Consider the following 13,755-nt stretch of genomic DNA (forward strand, 5'->3'; position numbering starts at 1 on the left):
AGGTAGGTTTTAAGGAGTGTCTTAAAGGAAGGGAGAGAAGTAGTGAAGCAAAAGAGGTTCAGGGAGGAAATTCTAGTGCTTCAGTTTGAAACAGCTGACAGTATAGCTGTCACTGGTGGTCCCTAGGAAGTTGGGGATGTCCAAGGGACCAGAATTGGGAGAGCACAAAGATCTTGCAGGGTTGCAGGGCTGGAGGAGGTTACAGAGATAAGGAGGGGGGGTGGGAGGAATGCCATGGAAGGATTGATCGCAAGGTTGAGAATATAAAATTTGATGTTTTGCTGGACCAAAACCTGATTTAAGTCAACAAACACAGTGATGATGCACTGTATAGCATGGTATTGAAGTGCACCACTATGGCTTGGTGTTTCCAACTTTTCTCTTGTTCTCCTGTCTTGAAGACACTGACTCCTTAATGGCATATTGTTTCATGTGCAGCGCTGCTGCACTGGTACCACAGCAGTGTGTCCTTCAGTCGCATGTGATGCTTGATAATAAACTTTGCAATTGTGGGAGATTCTCACTCAGTTCACCAACCAACATCCACACTTCTGGTAGGGGTCACGTGGCAGTCAGCAAGAACAACCTTGGCCAGCTTTTCCTCCTCAAACCCAGGGGCACTGAGGCACACTTGCTATTGCTGGCTGCGGTCAACAAGTTCAGAGGGAGCAAACTAAAGACCCACTTCACAGAGAGCTTCTTATATATGTTTCCATGCCTTTCACTTCCCTGTACAACCCAAAGGATTTGAACCAAAATTTTAACCATACAATAAGGCATGCATAAAATTTATTATAAAATTTACATTGGTAATTGATATAAATAACAAAATGTTTTAGTACCAAGCTCCCCAGGGGGCACTTCATCAAAGAGCATTGGAAATAAATCATGAGTGCTCTCCCATAATCTGTACAAAGGAAGATTTAACCATGGAAAACAACCTTCTGCTTCCAACACACCATAAGCAGTTGCATTACACAGGTCACGTTCCTATCATCATGACGTTAAATGGAAAGTTTACTTGCATGTATCATTCGATTGCTATTTGATTTTAGAAGAGGAATGTTACTTGAGGAGTGCAGCATTTATTTCTAGTTTCAAGAAAAGTTCAGATACAGATAGAAGTCATGAAGCCTCAGTTAAATAAGCATTAAGTGCAAAGGAATCTGCAACATCAAAAAAACTTATTGTTTGAAATGTTTGGAGAAGTTTGACAATGTGAAGGGGAACAATTGCAACCAGCTGTAATGCATAAGCAGTGCTACTGGAGTCATTTGCAAAACACCCCTATCTATTGTTCGTTTTCAGAGAGCTCAACGTAATTCATAGTGGCAGACCTGGTTCAGTTGGCAAACTCTTGCCTATGAGACAGAAGGCAACTGCTTCAAGTCCCACTCCAGAGACGTGAGCACAAAAATCTAGACTAGAATGCTGCGCTGTCAGAGGTACCACCTTTCAGAAAAGACATTAAACCGAGGCACCATCTGCCCTTTCAGGTGGATGTAAAAGATTTCATGGCATTATTTTGAAGAGCAGGGGAGTTATGATTAGTCTCCTGGCCAATATTAACCCTCCAACCAACATCACAAAAACAGGATATTCGGTAATTATCACATTGCTTGTGTGGGAGCTTACAAGTTGGCTGCTGCATTTCCTACATTATAACAGTGACCACACTTTCAAAGTACTTAATGGGGCGCAAGTTTTTTTTGATGTCCTGAGGCAGAGAAAGACATTATATAAATTTGAGCCTTCCTTTCAATGAGCATGTGGTGTTGGTATGTGGCCATTAGCCCATCTGATAAGTCTATTCTGCAACTATTTGACTTATTACGAAATAATTTCTCTAAACAAGCACAGTTAATTTTGAAGCTTGGGGGAATATGGACCTTCTTCCACCAGCTGCAATGCTTTTGTTTTTGGCGTGCATTAAATTGGAATTATATCATAAAGTTGCAGGACATTGAGCAGCTAGGTACCAGAAACATTGCTGAGGTTGGTGCAAAAGTAACAACCTTGGCTTGCTTGGTAGGTGTACAATCCGCAGTGTGAAAATGTGACCCAGATTTCATGCTAAATTTTTGCTTCATTTTGTTTACACTGGATTGGGAAAATAGACTACTGCCTGAGAAGTGGGTATATCCTCTTGAGAAATGTGCCTGCGTTTTAATCTTTCTTAAGGGTGGCGGAAGATGTTGGAACTCTAATGAGCATGTACTATGGAGTAATAGAGTATGGTTTTGTATCAGTTGGCTAGCTCCTATTCTCAGCCATGCTAGTATGAGAGGGACCAAATAGAGGTGGCAGGAAAGGAAGGAAAATTAGGAAAAAAAAGACTGGTGTTTATAAAGTGTCGTTCATGACCTAAGGACATCCCAAAGTGCTTTACAGCCTATGAAGTATTTTTCAAATGTAGTCGCTGTTGTAATGTAGGAAGCGTGACAACCAATTTGCACGCAGCAACCTCCCACAAGCAACAATGTGATAATGATCAGACCAGATTCTGGCATCAGTCATGTTGTTTGAGGGGTAAATGTTGGCCCAGAACACAGGGAATAACACCCCTCATCTCTGAAATATTGCTGTGGCTTCTTTTACTTGAGAGGGCAAATGGAGTTTAATGCCCCTCAGTACTAGACTGGGAGTGCCAATCTGGATTTTGTGCTCAAGTCTCTGGATTGGGGCTTGAACCCACAACCTTCTGACGCAAGTGCTACCTCCGAGCCAGAAGTGGAGGTTTCCTTCTCCCCAGCTTTGCATACCTAACCGGAAGCTTAAAATCTATGGAAAGGGACCCGTCGTGCACGCCAGAGTCAGGCACAAAGATTGATCTTAGGAGAAAGTTGTACTTTAATGAATGGAATGGGATGGCTTTCACTTGCAGGAATGCACTGCTGGACCTGCAGATTTTGGAAAGTTGAAGGGAAATTTCATTCATCTTGGTTACAGAAGCTCCTAATAGTAATTGACACTACAGACCCAGTATTTGGCTTATGTGTGGATGCTCACAGAAATTGAATATCAGCTGGCAGTATAAATAATCTGCTTTCAACCTAAAATTGCCATAACACATCTTAAATGGAATTAAATGGAATTGCCTGTTTATACTGCCACCTTCAGACATAACTGGTACTGAAGGCACATGATCACACTTGTAAAATGGGCTTTCCCGTTGACATAACCTGATGCAGTTTTCAATGGCACAGCCCACAGCTTTGTAAATGTCACCGCCATACCTCCGTCCTCCACAATTAGATTCCCCTTTTATCCCTAAGCATTCCTCTACTCTCTCTTCAACCAGCTGTTTACTTTAAATGTGCTTTCACAACTTTAACTGCCCCCTTTATGTTAGCTGCTTTCCTTGCTTCATATTCCTTTTTGGCCCTTCAAACTATTGCTTCCTAATGCTCATAATTTTCTTTATTATTGTTAATCCTAGTTTTATGTTCAGCCTCACTATTAAATTTATGTAGTTTTAATCTTGATTGATCTTTATTATGAGATGTCTCGTCTCATAATAATGTTTATTTAATACTCTAACGAGCTCGCACGTTTTCCCTGATGTTTGCGCTAACTGAAGTTGGAAATGGTTTCCTCTCCTCTTCTTTCCAACGCTGTCCTCCATCACCCCCCCATCAAACCTACTTTCTGTCCTTGCAAACTCCATCACCAACTCCTTTTTCCTCTCAAGCCCCAGATTCACACCTGTCTGTTATGTATTTCCCTGTTTGAAACACTCTAATCAGTTAATTTTGATCATGAGCTGTTCTCATCTTATTGAGATTTGGCCTTTTTCCAGTTCAGTACCATTATCCTTTGCACCTAGCGATGTTGTGATCATTATTTAGCATGGGCTCAATCTATTTTAAAAAGGAAGTTGAATTGCTAAATGTGCCCTGGCTCACTCTTTTCAGCACTGTATTGTAATTGGAGGTTCTGCTCCAACATTGCCAATTCCGAAATCCCACTCCTTCAAAATTCAGCATTTTAGCTTGCTGCATTATTGACTTGCTAAATTTCAGCCCCCTTATGTCAAACCTGCCTCAGTTTAACCAGAGGCTAAATCAACAGGTGAGCCCATAATGCTGATGTACTTGGCACAACTCCTTGACTCAGTAATCTGTAGCACTTCATACAGCTGGCACCTTCTGTGCATTCTTTTTATTTAATCCGGACTCCCATGGGACTAAAAGGATTGAAGGGATGTCATTTCTTTTAAAACGTTGTACATAAGAAATCTGGCACTGACAATACAAGTGATGGTAAGACTGCGGAGTGTTTACAAAGTGTTGGAACAGATATCTACTGATTTAATGATTCATTATGGGGTTGTAATTGACTCCATTTTTGGCGCCAGCTGTCACTCGTTGGTAACGCACTTGATTCTGAGACATAAGGATCCGGGTTTAAGTCCCACTCTTTTCAGGAAGAGCTGTATAAATATTTCAATAAAGTTTTAAGTCCCACTCTGGGATTTGAGCACAAAAAGCACTGAAATGTTGCACTGTCAGAGATGCTGTCTTTCAGGTGAGGCATTAAACTGAGGTCCCAGGTAGAAGTAAAAGATCCTATGGCACTATTTCGAAGAAGAGCATGGAAGTTATCCCAGCATCTTGGCCAATATCTATCCCTCAATCAACATCACGAAAAATCAATTTATTTGGTCATTGCCACATTGCTGTTTGTGGGAGCTTGCTGTGTGCAAATTGGCTGCTGCGTTTCCTACATTGCAACAGGGACGACTCTTCAAAAATACTTCATTGGCCGTAAAGAACTTTGGAACATTCAGTGGTCGTGAAAAGCACCAAATAAATGCAAGTCTTTCTTTTTCTTTTATTCCTCCTCATGAAATCTGCCCTCAGGAAAGCAGATGATTGGGTTGACCAATTTAGCAATGATTGTAATGGGCACTTTGCAGCCTTGATAAGTTGCATGAGAGTGCTAATAGCTGAAATAACCACACTCATCTTCAATAAGCGCACTTTCTTACTTGCTACCCTCGTTTTAAATAAAAAATTTAGTGATGCAGCTCAAATGTTTAGCTAGCAGTTAAAATTAAGGGAAAGAACTATTTAACTGAAGAAGAGAAAGGAATCTTAATTTCTTGCCAGACACCTATGAGAGCTTTAAAACACATGCTTTTGGTGTTAAAATTGTTGTACAAAAGAAATTGCAGCAAAAATGAAGGAAAAACGATTGATTTTCTGAAGTTTACTCAAGTACATTGCATCACACACCAATTTGGACAGATGCATGTTGCGTAATGCTGCAAAGGAGGAATGACATGTAAATTAAATTTGAAAGGAAAGGACAATTAAAAGAGACTGCCAGAATAGAGGGACAAAAATTCAGAAAGAGCGAGAAGGGCATCACACCCCTTCGACAGCCTTTGCAAAGGAGGGGACTAAGATGGTGAGCAAAAATGAAAGGAAGCCCAAGTTTTAAGGTATGAGTCCATGACTCCTACTTCATGGCTGATGGAGCAGCCCATGATTCAACCTTCTTACCCCGTCATCTCACTTGCCTCAGTAATGCAGCCTGTCATACACAACAGGCAGATTCTGTGCCAGTTTCCTGCCTTGGAAAGGCTCAGGCACTGAACAGAGTCCCTCTTGCATCAGCTGATATGTAAATACTTCTATTGTGCAGTTCAGTGCTATTCAACTAGAATGGGAAAACGGTGTGGAAAGTCTTGCTGATTAAATGTGTGTTGGCCGAAAGTTGCTTAAACGAGTGATGATGTTTTGTACCTAGCCTACAGTTGAAATTCTTGTTCTGTGTGCATTTTTTTTTAGAAAACATTGATTCCATTCGGATTTACAGTGGAATTCTGTATTTTCTAAATAGCACAATGGGAGAGTGATCGGCGGGCAGAGGGGTAGGGTAGCTGTATCTTTCACATCGATAGGTCTCTTGAACAAACCTCTCAGTAGCCAGTTACATGACAGGATGAGGATACGAGGCAGCTTGACTCCCTGCCCTTTTAGTCGTAGAATGGCGTAGAGCCCCAAGACATATAAAGAGTAAGAGACAAAAGAATTAGGTAGGGGTATGGGACATTTAATCTCTTGCAGTTGCGTGGGAGTTGTACCGTTAAAATTCAGTAGAATTACTTTAAAGGCACTTTTATATTCTTACTAGGTTGCTAAGAGGCCAGTGTTCAAAGAGCCACCTGCAATTCTGTTAAGTTTGCTGATTGTGGACCTCGCCTTTGACAGCCACCCTTGGGACCCGAGTCCTGAATTGCATTGAAGCTATAGGATTCTGTACACCCTTTACACTTTCAGCTGCTATTTATAGCGTTAGAGTAGTGTGCTAGGCCTGAGGTACATTAACTCTTAAAAAATACTTTAAATGAAAGAGCTTGGTTTACAGTGAACCTTTCACAGCCTCAGCAAAGTGCTTTTGGAGTGCAATTACTGTTGTAATGTAAGAAATGTGTCAGTCAATTTGGGGGAGGTGGTGGTGCTGTGGTATTTTCACTGGACTAGTAATCCAGATACCCATGGTAATGCTCTGGGGACCTGGGCTCATGTCCCACCATGGCAGATGGTGAAATTTGAATTCAGTAAAAAAAAAACCTGGAGTTAAAGGTCTAATGACCATGAAACAATTGTCGTAAAAACCCATCTGGCTCACCCTTCAGGGAGGGAAATCTGCTGTCCTTAACTGGTCTGGCCTACATGTGACTCCAGACCAAATCTTATTGACTCTTATATGGCCTAGCAAGCCACTCAGCTCTCAAAGGCAATTAGGGATGGGCAATAAATGCTGGCCTAGCCAGCGATGCCCACGTCCCATGAACGAATATAAAACAAACACAGGTCCCACAAATAACAATGAGACAATGGCCAGCTAATCTGTCCTGTTTTGCTGTGATCCCTATTGGCAAGGAGGCTGGGGATAACTCCCGGCTGTTCTTCGAAATAGTACCATGGGACATTTAATGTCAACATGGGGCTGCAGGGCCTCGGTTTAACATCTCATCCAAAAGACAGCACCGCCAACAGTGCAGCACTCCCTCAGTGCTACACTGGGGTGTCAGCCTGAATTTTGTTAATATTTTATTGGAGTGGGATTTGAACCCACAACTTTCTGACTCAGAGGTGAGAGTACTATCCACTGAGCTGTGTTGTAAGATCCCTAGCCCTTTCCAGACTTGCATTTTGCACTGAGTAGTAATTGCATTCAGCAGGCATGCTCAGTCCACTTGCCTTGGCCAGTTAGTGGACCCTACAGCTCACAGGCTGCACTGTCTTGAAACGCTGGAAAATCTAGAGATCTTTGCTTCTGTTTGGCATTTATGATCAAGTGAGGGCTTGACTGAATTGGGCTGCAGTTTTTTTTTAAAGTAGGGTGCTTAAGCAAGAACCAGCGAGGACACTAAAGTAACCACTAAACCCTTGGCAGCCTCACGGCATACTGACCTAAGTACTTACTGCGCACAGAATTTCAAGGGTTTGATTTAAAGCTTTGTGGCAATTGCTCTATTCTTTGGATTACTCCCGTCTTGATCATTTAGATAAGGGATTGTATGTAGAATTACATTGAGGCATTCAACTGTTGTTTCACTGGGAGCCAAGAAAACCATTTTTAAACAGGGTTCTGAGATTTCCCATGCTGGATTCTGGAGGTGTATTATTTCACAATTGCTAGAGGTTACAGCCTCTGCCCTGATAGTGAAATCATTAACCAGAGTACTTAAGTGTGTATGTTCATATGGGAACTTGTGAATGAAAATGACTGTGCCTTATGTTGTGCATGATGTTCAGAGTGGTGAGATGCACCTTGAGCCTAATGCTTCCCCAGCTGTCCCTGAGCTAGAAAGGCATCTCATTTAAGCTGCGTCTTTGTCTTTCAGGGAATTGTCGGTAATTTAGCCAGTGGCAAGTCAGCCTTGGTCCATCGGTATCTGACAGGCACCTACGTCCAGGAGGAGTCACCTGAAGGTAAGCAAGGAGCAGTTACGCTTCATTAACCTGTTTCTGTTACAGCACTGAGAGATGGAGAGGGTGACCGTGTTGGAAATGTAGGTCCCTTTAAGCGTAAACCAGGACAAGCTTCAGAGTGAAATGAGAGCGGGTGATGCTCATTGAAGCCTGTACTGAAGAGCTGCGTTTTTCCTCAGTGAGGGGGTTTTTGCTTCTGGACAGGGAGAGGATCCAGAAGGAAAGTGTAGAAACTGGTATTTGTACTGAACTATAGTTTTACAGTAAAACAGTTGTGATTCACAGAATGTTTCCTGCTGCCTGATTCAGTAAATGGACATTCACCTATTAAACAAGGGGCTTATACTGTCCCAACTGCTGATGTCACCTGGCACTATGGTAGGAAGCATAGTAAGCAAGCCAACACTTCAGTTGAAGATAGTTTTCAGATCTTTCTACTCTTCAGTCTAGATGCTGACTTTAGTGCATTATAACAACCATACAGATAAACTATTGATAATCTAATATACAGATGCAATGATAAATAGGGTCCACTCCGTTTAGTACATGAGTAAGGTGACTAGATATTCCCCTGATGAGCAAAGGCAGCATCCATTGCGGAGTTAGCTGTTTTGGGCCCCTGTTTGTGCAGATCGCGTTTGGTTGGCTGAAATCCCCTGAGTTAGGAAGCTGAAAGTCAAGCAAGGATTTCCTCTCCGTCCCTGTTAGAAAGTGAAGGACCATCAGGAAGAGCCATCATGTGATGATCTTCGAAGTCCAGCAGTTTGTGGGATGTCATCAGCTAAGCTTGCCCATGAAGTGTAGCCATTTAAACACAGTACCAGAAGATATTTAGCAAGCATCAATCTCTGTCCCATCCAAGAATTGACACATTTCTCCATTAATGGCTGGCTGCCATCTTAGCAACTTCCTGAGCTGGAGTTAGAAGTATTAAATTCACAGGCTGCTTTGTGTTTGAGCCATAGAGCTAGTGTGAATAGGTAATTTTTTGACCACATATACCTGCCAGGTTTACTGGACTGTTCTATATGAAAACAAGCTAGCTTTTTCTGCACCAATTACACTGTGAAAAGTACAACTCCTACAGGCAACCTATGACTCTACGTTAGGTGAACTCTGTCACATTGCAGTGTGGTCATCCCCCTCATCTAGGACGTCAATTAAAACATTCAGTGCATAAACAGGCATCTTCTCCAAAAGTAGCAAATGCCTGGGCAACATCTATAATTTACATCTTGGGGGAAATTATATGCTTTTTTTGAAGCTGTGGTCATTCATAATATTCTAAACTTGAAATTTGAAGGCAGTGAAATTTGTGGTCGTGCCCTCAACTCCTTGAAGTTGCTTTGAAACAATTATCTTTAATTCTTTTCAAATCTGCAAATGATGGGGTTCCCTCTGCCCAAAGTATGCTTTGTGACATTTGTTAAATTGATGATAGTGTAGTTGCTCTGTTTTTAATTGTTTCCTAAATTTAAAAAAAACTCTATGGAAGTGCATTCCCTGATTATTCAGTCAATAGATGCACCACAGTGTGTGACTGAGCAAAGACCGTTCCAAGTCCCAACCTTCTAACCCACACTGTGTTAGCTAATCTCCTATGGAATGGTTGTCACTTGGATGCTGCAGTGGATCTCCATGCCCTGGGAAACTGAGCCAAAGTTCCCACTCCAGATCACTATCCACTGGAGAATAGCCTTGAAGTGAAAGTCTTAGCTGTGGTGCTCCTTATAGTGGAATAGCTACCAATACTCATTGCTTAGCCTGACATGAGAAGACTGACCCATTGAGTGAGGGCAGTCTGACTGAGCTAGCACCTGTGAAACTACATAACGTTGGCCATTGAGTTACAGACAATGTGGGGGAGAGAAACACTTCACTCAATTGGTGCCCACTAGAGGAAACAATTAACAGGCACTGAACTTCATTTTAAATAAACATGCTTATTAATAGTCTAGAAACAGCCACAGCACTGCCCAGTGTTCAGTGATGGATGTGGGACTCGCCTTGACTGATGTAGCCACCCCTGCTGGACGTGTGTCTCTGTCACATTCATGTCCATTTTGAAATCTCCAGCAGTGAGTTTCAAATTTCTTTCTCAAGTGGTCCTGCCTATCGTCCATTATGTCCTTGGTGCATCATCCCTGAGCATGCAGTCCCTTAAAATGGACGTACCCATACAGATCTATAATTTAAGATAAAAAAGAAAAATATTAATGGAGTAGAATTAAGGATGCACTTTACTTCTTTTGCCCTTATCTTTGCCTTAACTCCACCCCCCCCCCCGGCCCCCTCGCCGCTGCCCACCTCACTATTAAAAGCTTCTTAATTGCAGAGGGGTTTACGTCTGGTCTTTATACCCAGAATAATGCACTGGGCTATCTTTGAGATTGATACTCCTTGTACAAAAATAATTTGTTATTATGTTTTAATGTAAAATCCTTTTTTGTTCCCCCTTATTCACAGTGCAATTTGAATATGTCTGCTATTCTTCTGTTCTCTATCAATTTCAAAACTGTCATATTGTGTAATTGCCGCTCTTTATTGGCTAGTGTGTGCTGCCAAAAAGGACTAAATCTCTGCCACAGCTGTTCTCAAATGGCTTTTTCTCACCAAAGTGCATCTTTCTAAATGCATAATATAAAAGCAAAATACTGCGGATGCTGGAAATCTGAAACAAAAACAAAAATTGCTGGAAAAACTCAGCACATCTGGCAGCATCTGTGGAGAGAAAGACAGAATTAACGTTTCGAGTCCGTATGACTCTTCTTCAGAACGAATGTGTTGCTTTGTTCTGTTGAAATGACCTTGGAGCAGCTTATTGGTTTTTGAAGGCTCGACCCAAAATAACAAAAGCCATTAGACTATCTGCAGGGTCATTGTGCTTCCCAGACAGTCATTCTGTTAACACTGACCATTGAAATCTACTTAACATGACAGTTAGGCATTGTCCTGCTCAAACAAGAAAAATCTGATATTTACAGACCTGCATTCTCACTTTATCTCTAATCATTAATAATTTAAGTAATATGTGATAATGAACAGGTAACGTCAAACTGTGACATGTAGAATTAAATTGGGCCGACTGGTTCAACCAATAAGTGGAGTACCTCCATCTTAATGCAGGAATTATAATAGCTCACCCATTTCCAACATTACCTTTGTGAGGAGAAGTGTATTCCAATTCAGCTGCTAAACTGCATATCCCTACCTGTTGGTGTCACTTTAAACTGTGGCATTCACAAAAGCCTGGCTGCAGTCTGCTTGTCAACCTGCCTGGTGATACTACAGGGGGAAGGAAATTGATTCCGCCTTGCTCCCCTCATTTTCTACTAGTTTTCTCCACGTACCCTTTTGTTCCTCCTAAAGATGTTGATGGCTCGCTGTGGTACAATTCTATGTATCTCACCCCAATGGTCAGTGCTCAAATGTGAGTCCAGATAATGCCACTGGGCGAATGTACTTCCCTGCTCTCCTCCCGTAGAGTTTGATTGCCTTTGGGGCACTAATCTCCCCTCAGAACCTACTTCTGGATAAATGATCCCGCTGGGGCATCTTGACTAATTGTTCCCTGCTTCAGTGCACTGCGGGCAGTTGGAGCATCCTGACCTCAGCTCAGATCAGCTAACTCAACATAGGCCAGGGGTGGAGCTCGGCACCTCTGTATAGTTTAGCCACTCATTTTTTAAACCAGCTGTAACCACTTGTAGAGCCCAAACTATTCTTATGCACACAGTTGAAAAATATCTGCTGCAGCTTTAATTCCCAAATAACCTGTTGTAAATGCATCTCTGTTTGCATGATTGAAATCCACTTTACTGTTTTTATTTCCTGTGTTTGGAGCTCTAAAACCACCCCTGAATCTGAGCTCTCTTTTCAAACCATGCTTAATGCATTCAGTATCACACTCCAAAGGATTGATGCTAGGAGCCCTGTTTTAAGAAAAAACACTTGATACTGATGAAATAAAAGAACTGCAGTTTGCCAACTAAATGACTGAACGGGAAGCAACCTTGAGCTTTTAACTGATGTATTCAGGTTAAGACATTTAGAGGTGTGTGTGCTTGTGCAAAATAGGTCGTGGACAAATGATCTGGGGGATTAAGTTAAAAAGAAGTTCAGTTGTGTTTGGTTTACTGGCATGCACTAGGCAATTTCAGAGCAGTAAATGTGTGCCTTCAGTCATACTGTTACTGATGACTGGCTGTTCCATTCTTTGCAGACATGGATGCAGGTAATTGTGCTCTGTATAATCGTGGCAGCAGATCCTCTCTTCAGGAAGGAAGAGGTTCCAGCATTGTACAGTAGAGTTCTGATTGTTCAGTGTGCCCATCTTTGTAGTGTTGACACATCTCAGTCTGTTTGTCCATCAGACATCTCACATAGTAAATCCCATGTTTTCTGTTAGAATAACCATTTCAGTGGCAAAATAGCATCTGTATTTGTTTCTTTTTTTTTGGAATGTGCAAAATGCCTGACTCTTTTACCCATTGCCGGAAAAAATAATGCTTGCTCTATGACCATCTGTATTTTTTGGCTAATGGACTCGCACTGCAACCACAATAAAGTTGCCATGGTAACATCATGGCAAGTGGCACCTGGAGGGTACTTAGTGGAGAACCAATACTCTAATTAGCTGTTTGATGTGATTAGCTTTCACTTTCTATTGAAGGAGCCTGACTCCAGGGAAACCTATTAATTCAAGGATTTCTCCCTCTACCTCTCTTCCCCATCCCCATCTTCCATTTCCTCCTACCACCCCACCCCCGAATTTCAGAAAGCAGATCCGCTAAGTATCAGAATGTTAACTCTATGCATCCAACATGAAAGTCAGGTTGTGGGCAATCAGATTTCTGACCCTGCCATGACACCGGAACGGCTCTTATCAAAGGCACAAATGATAGCCTGTGTGACTGTTACAAAGGCAAACTAGCCCTCCTCTCCCTTCTCCACCTTTAGCATAGTTGATCACAGCATCCTCCTGTAAAGTTTCTCCACTGTCGTCCAGCTGAATAGAACTGCACTCAGCTGGTCCCATTCTTATCTATCTAATCATACCAGAGATTGGCCATCAGTAGCTTCTCTTCCCATTCTCTCTGGAATTCCTCCAAAGATTTATCCTTCCACCACCACCACCAACCATTATTCATCTACACGCTGTCCCTTAGCAAGAGAATCTGCCAAAAATATGGCATCAGTTTCCACAAGTATCCTGACGATACCCAGGTCTACCTCACCACCCCCTTTCTCAACCCCTACACTATCTCTAAATTGTCGGACTGCTTATCCGACATCCGGTACTGGATGAGCAGAAATTTTCTCCTATTAAATATTGGGAAGACTGAAGCCATTGTCTTCTGACAGAAACTTCATTCCCTCACCACTGACTCTGTCCCTCTCCCTAGCAATTGTCTTGAGGCTGAAGTAACTGTTTGCACTCTCAATGTCAGATTGGACCGCGAGATGAACTTTCAACCCCATTACTGCACCATCACTAAGACCGCCTGTTTTTACTTGCGTAACATTGTGCACCTCCGCCCCTGCCTCAGTTCTTTTGAAACCTCATCGGTGACTTTGTTACTACTAGACCTGACTATTCCAACGCACTCCTGACCGGCTCCCACGTTCTACCGCCTATAAACTCGAGATCGTCCAAATCTCTGCTGCCCATGTCCTTACTCGTACCAAATCCCATTCACCCATCAGCCTCGTGCCTAGTGACCTACATTGGCTCCTGGTTAAGCAACAGCTCAAATTTAAAATTCTCATCCTTGTTTTCAAATCTCTCCACCACCTTGTCCCTCCC

The 13,755-nt window shown here is 42.3% G+C and overlaps 1 protein-coding gene across 7 annotated transcripts in view; it reads left to right on the forward strand.

Annotated features, from left to right (window-relative positions):
* agap1 (ArfGAP with GTPase domain, ankyrin repeat and PH domain 1) overlaps nt 1-13,755 on the forward strand; it is a 689,020-nt gene that overhangs the window by 322,029 nt on the left and 353,236 nt on the right. For all 7 annotated transcript variants that reach the window (XM_041200794.1, XM_041200795.1, XM_041200790.1 and 4 more), the window contains exon 3: nt 7,862-7,949. In XM_041200794.1, the coding sequence (XP_041056728.1) occupies nt 7,862-7,949 (88 nt within the window). The remainder of the gene's footprint in view (nt 1-7,861; nt 7,950-13,755) is intronic.

This window comes from Carcharodon carcharias, chromosome 12, assembly GCF_017639515.1.
Source record: "Carcharodon carcharias isolate sCarCar2 chromosome 12, sCarCar2.pri, whole genome shotgun sequence".
In the NCBI taxonomy this organism is placed as follows: Eukaryota; Metazoa; Chordata; class Chondrichthyes; order Lamniformes; family Lamnidae; genus Carcharodon; species Carcharodon carcharias.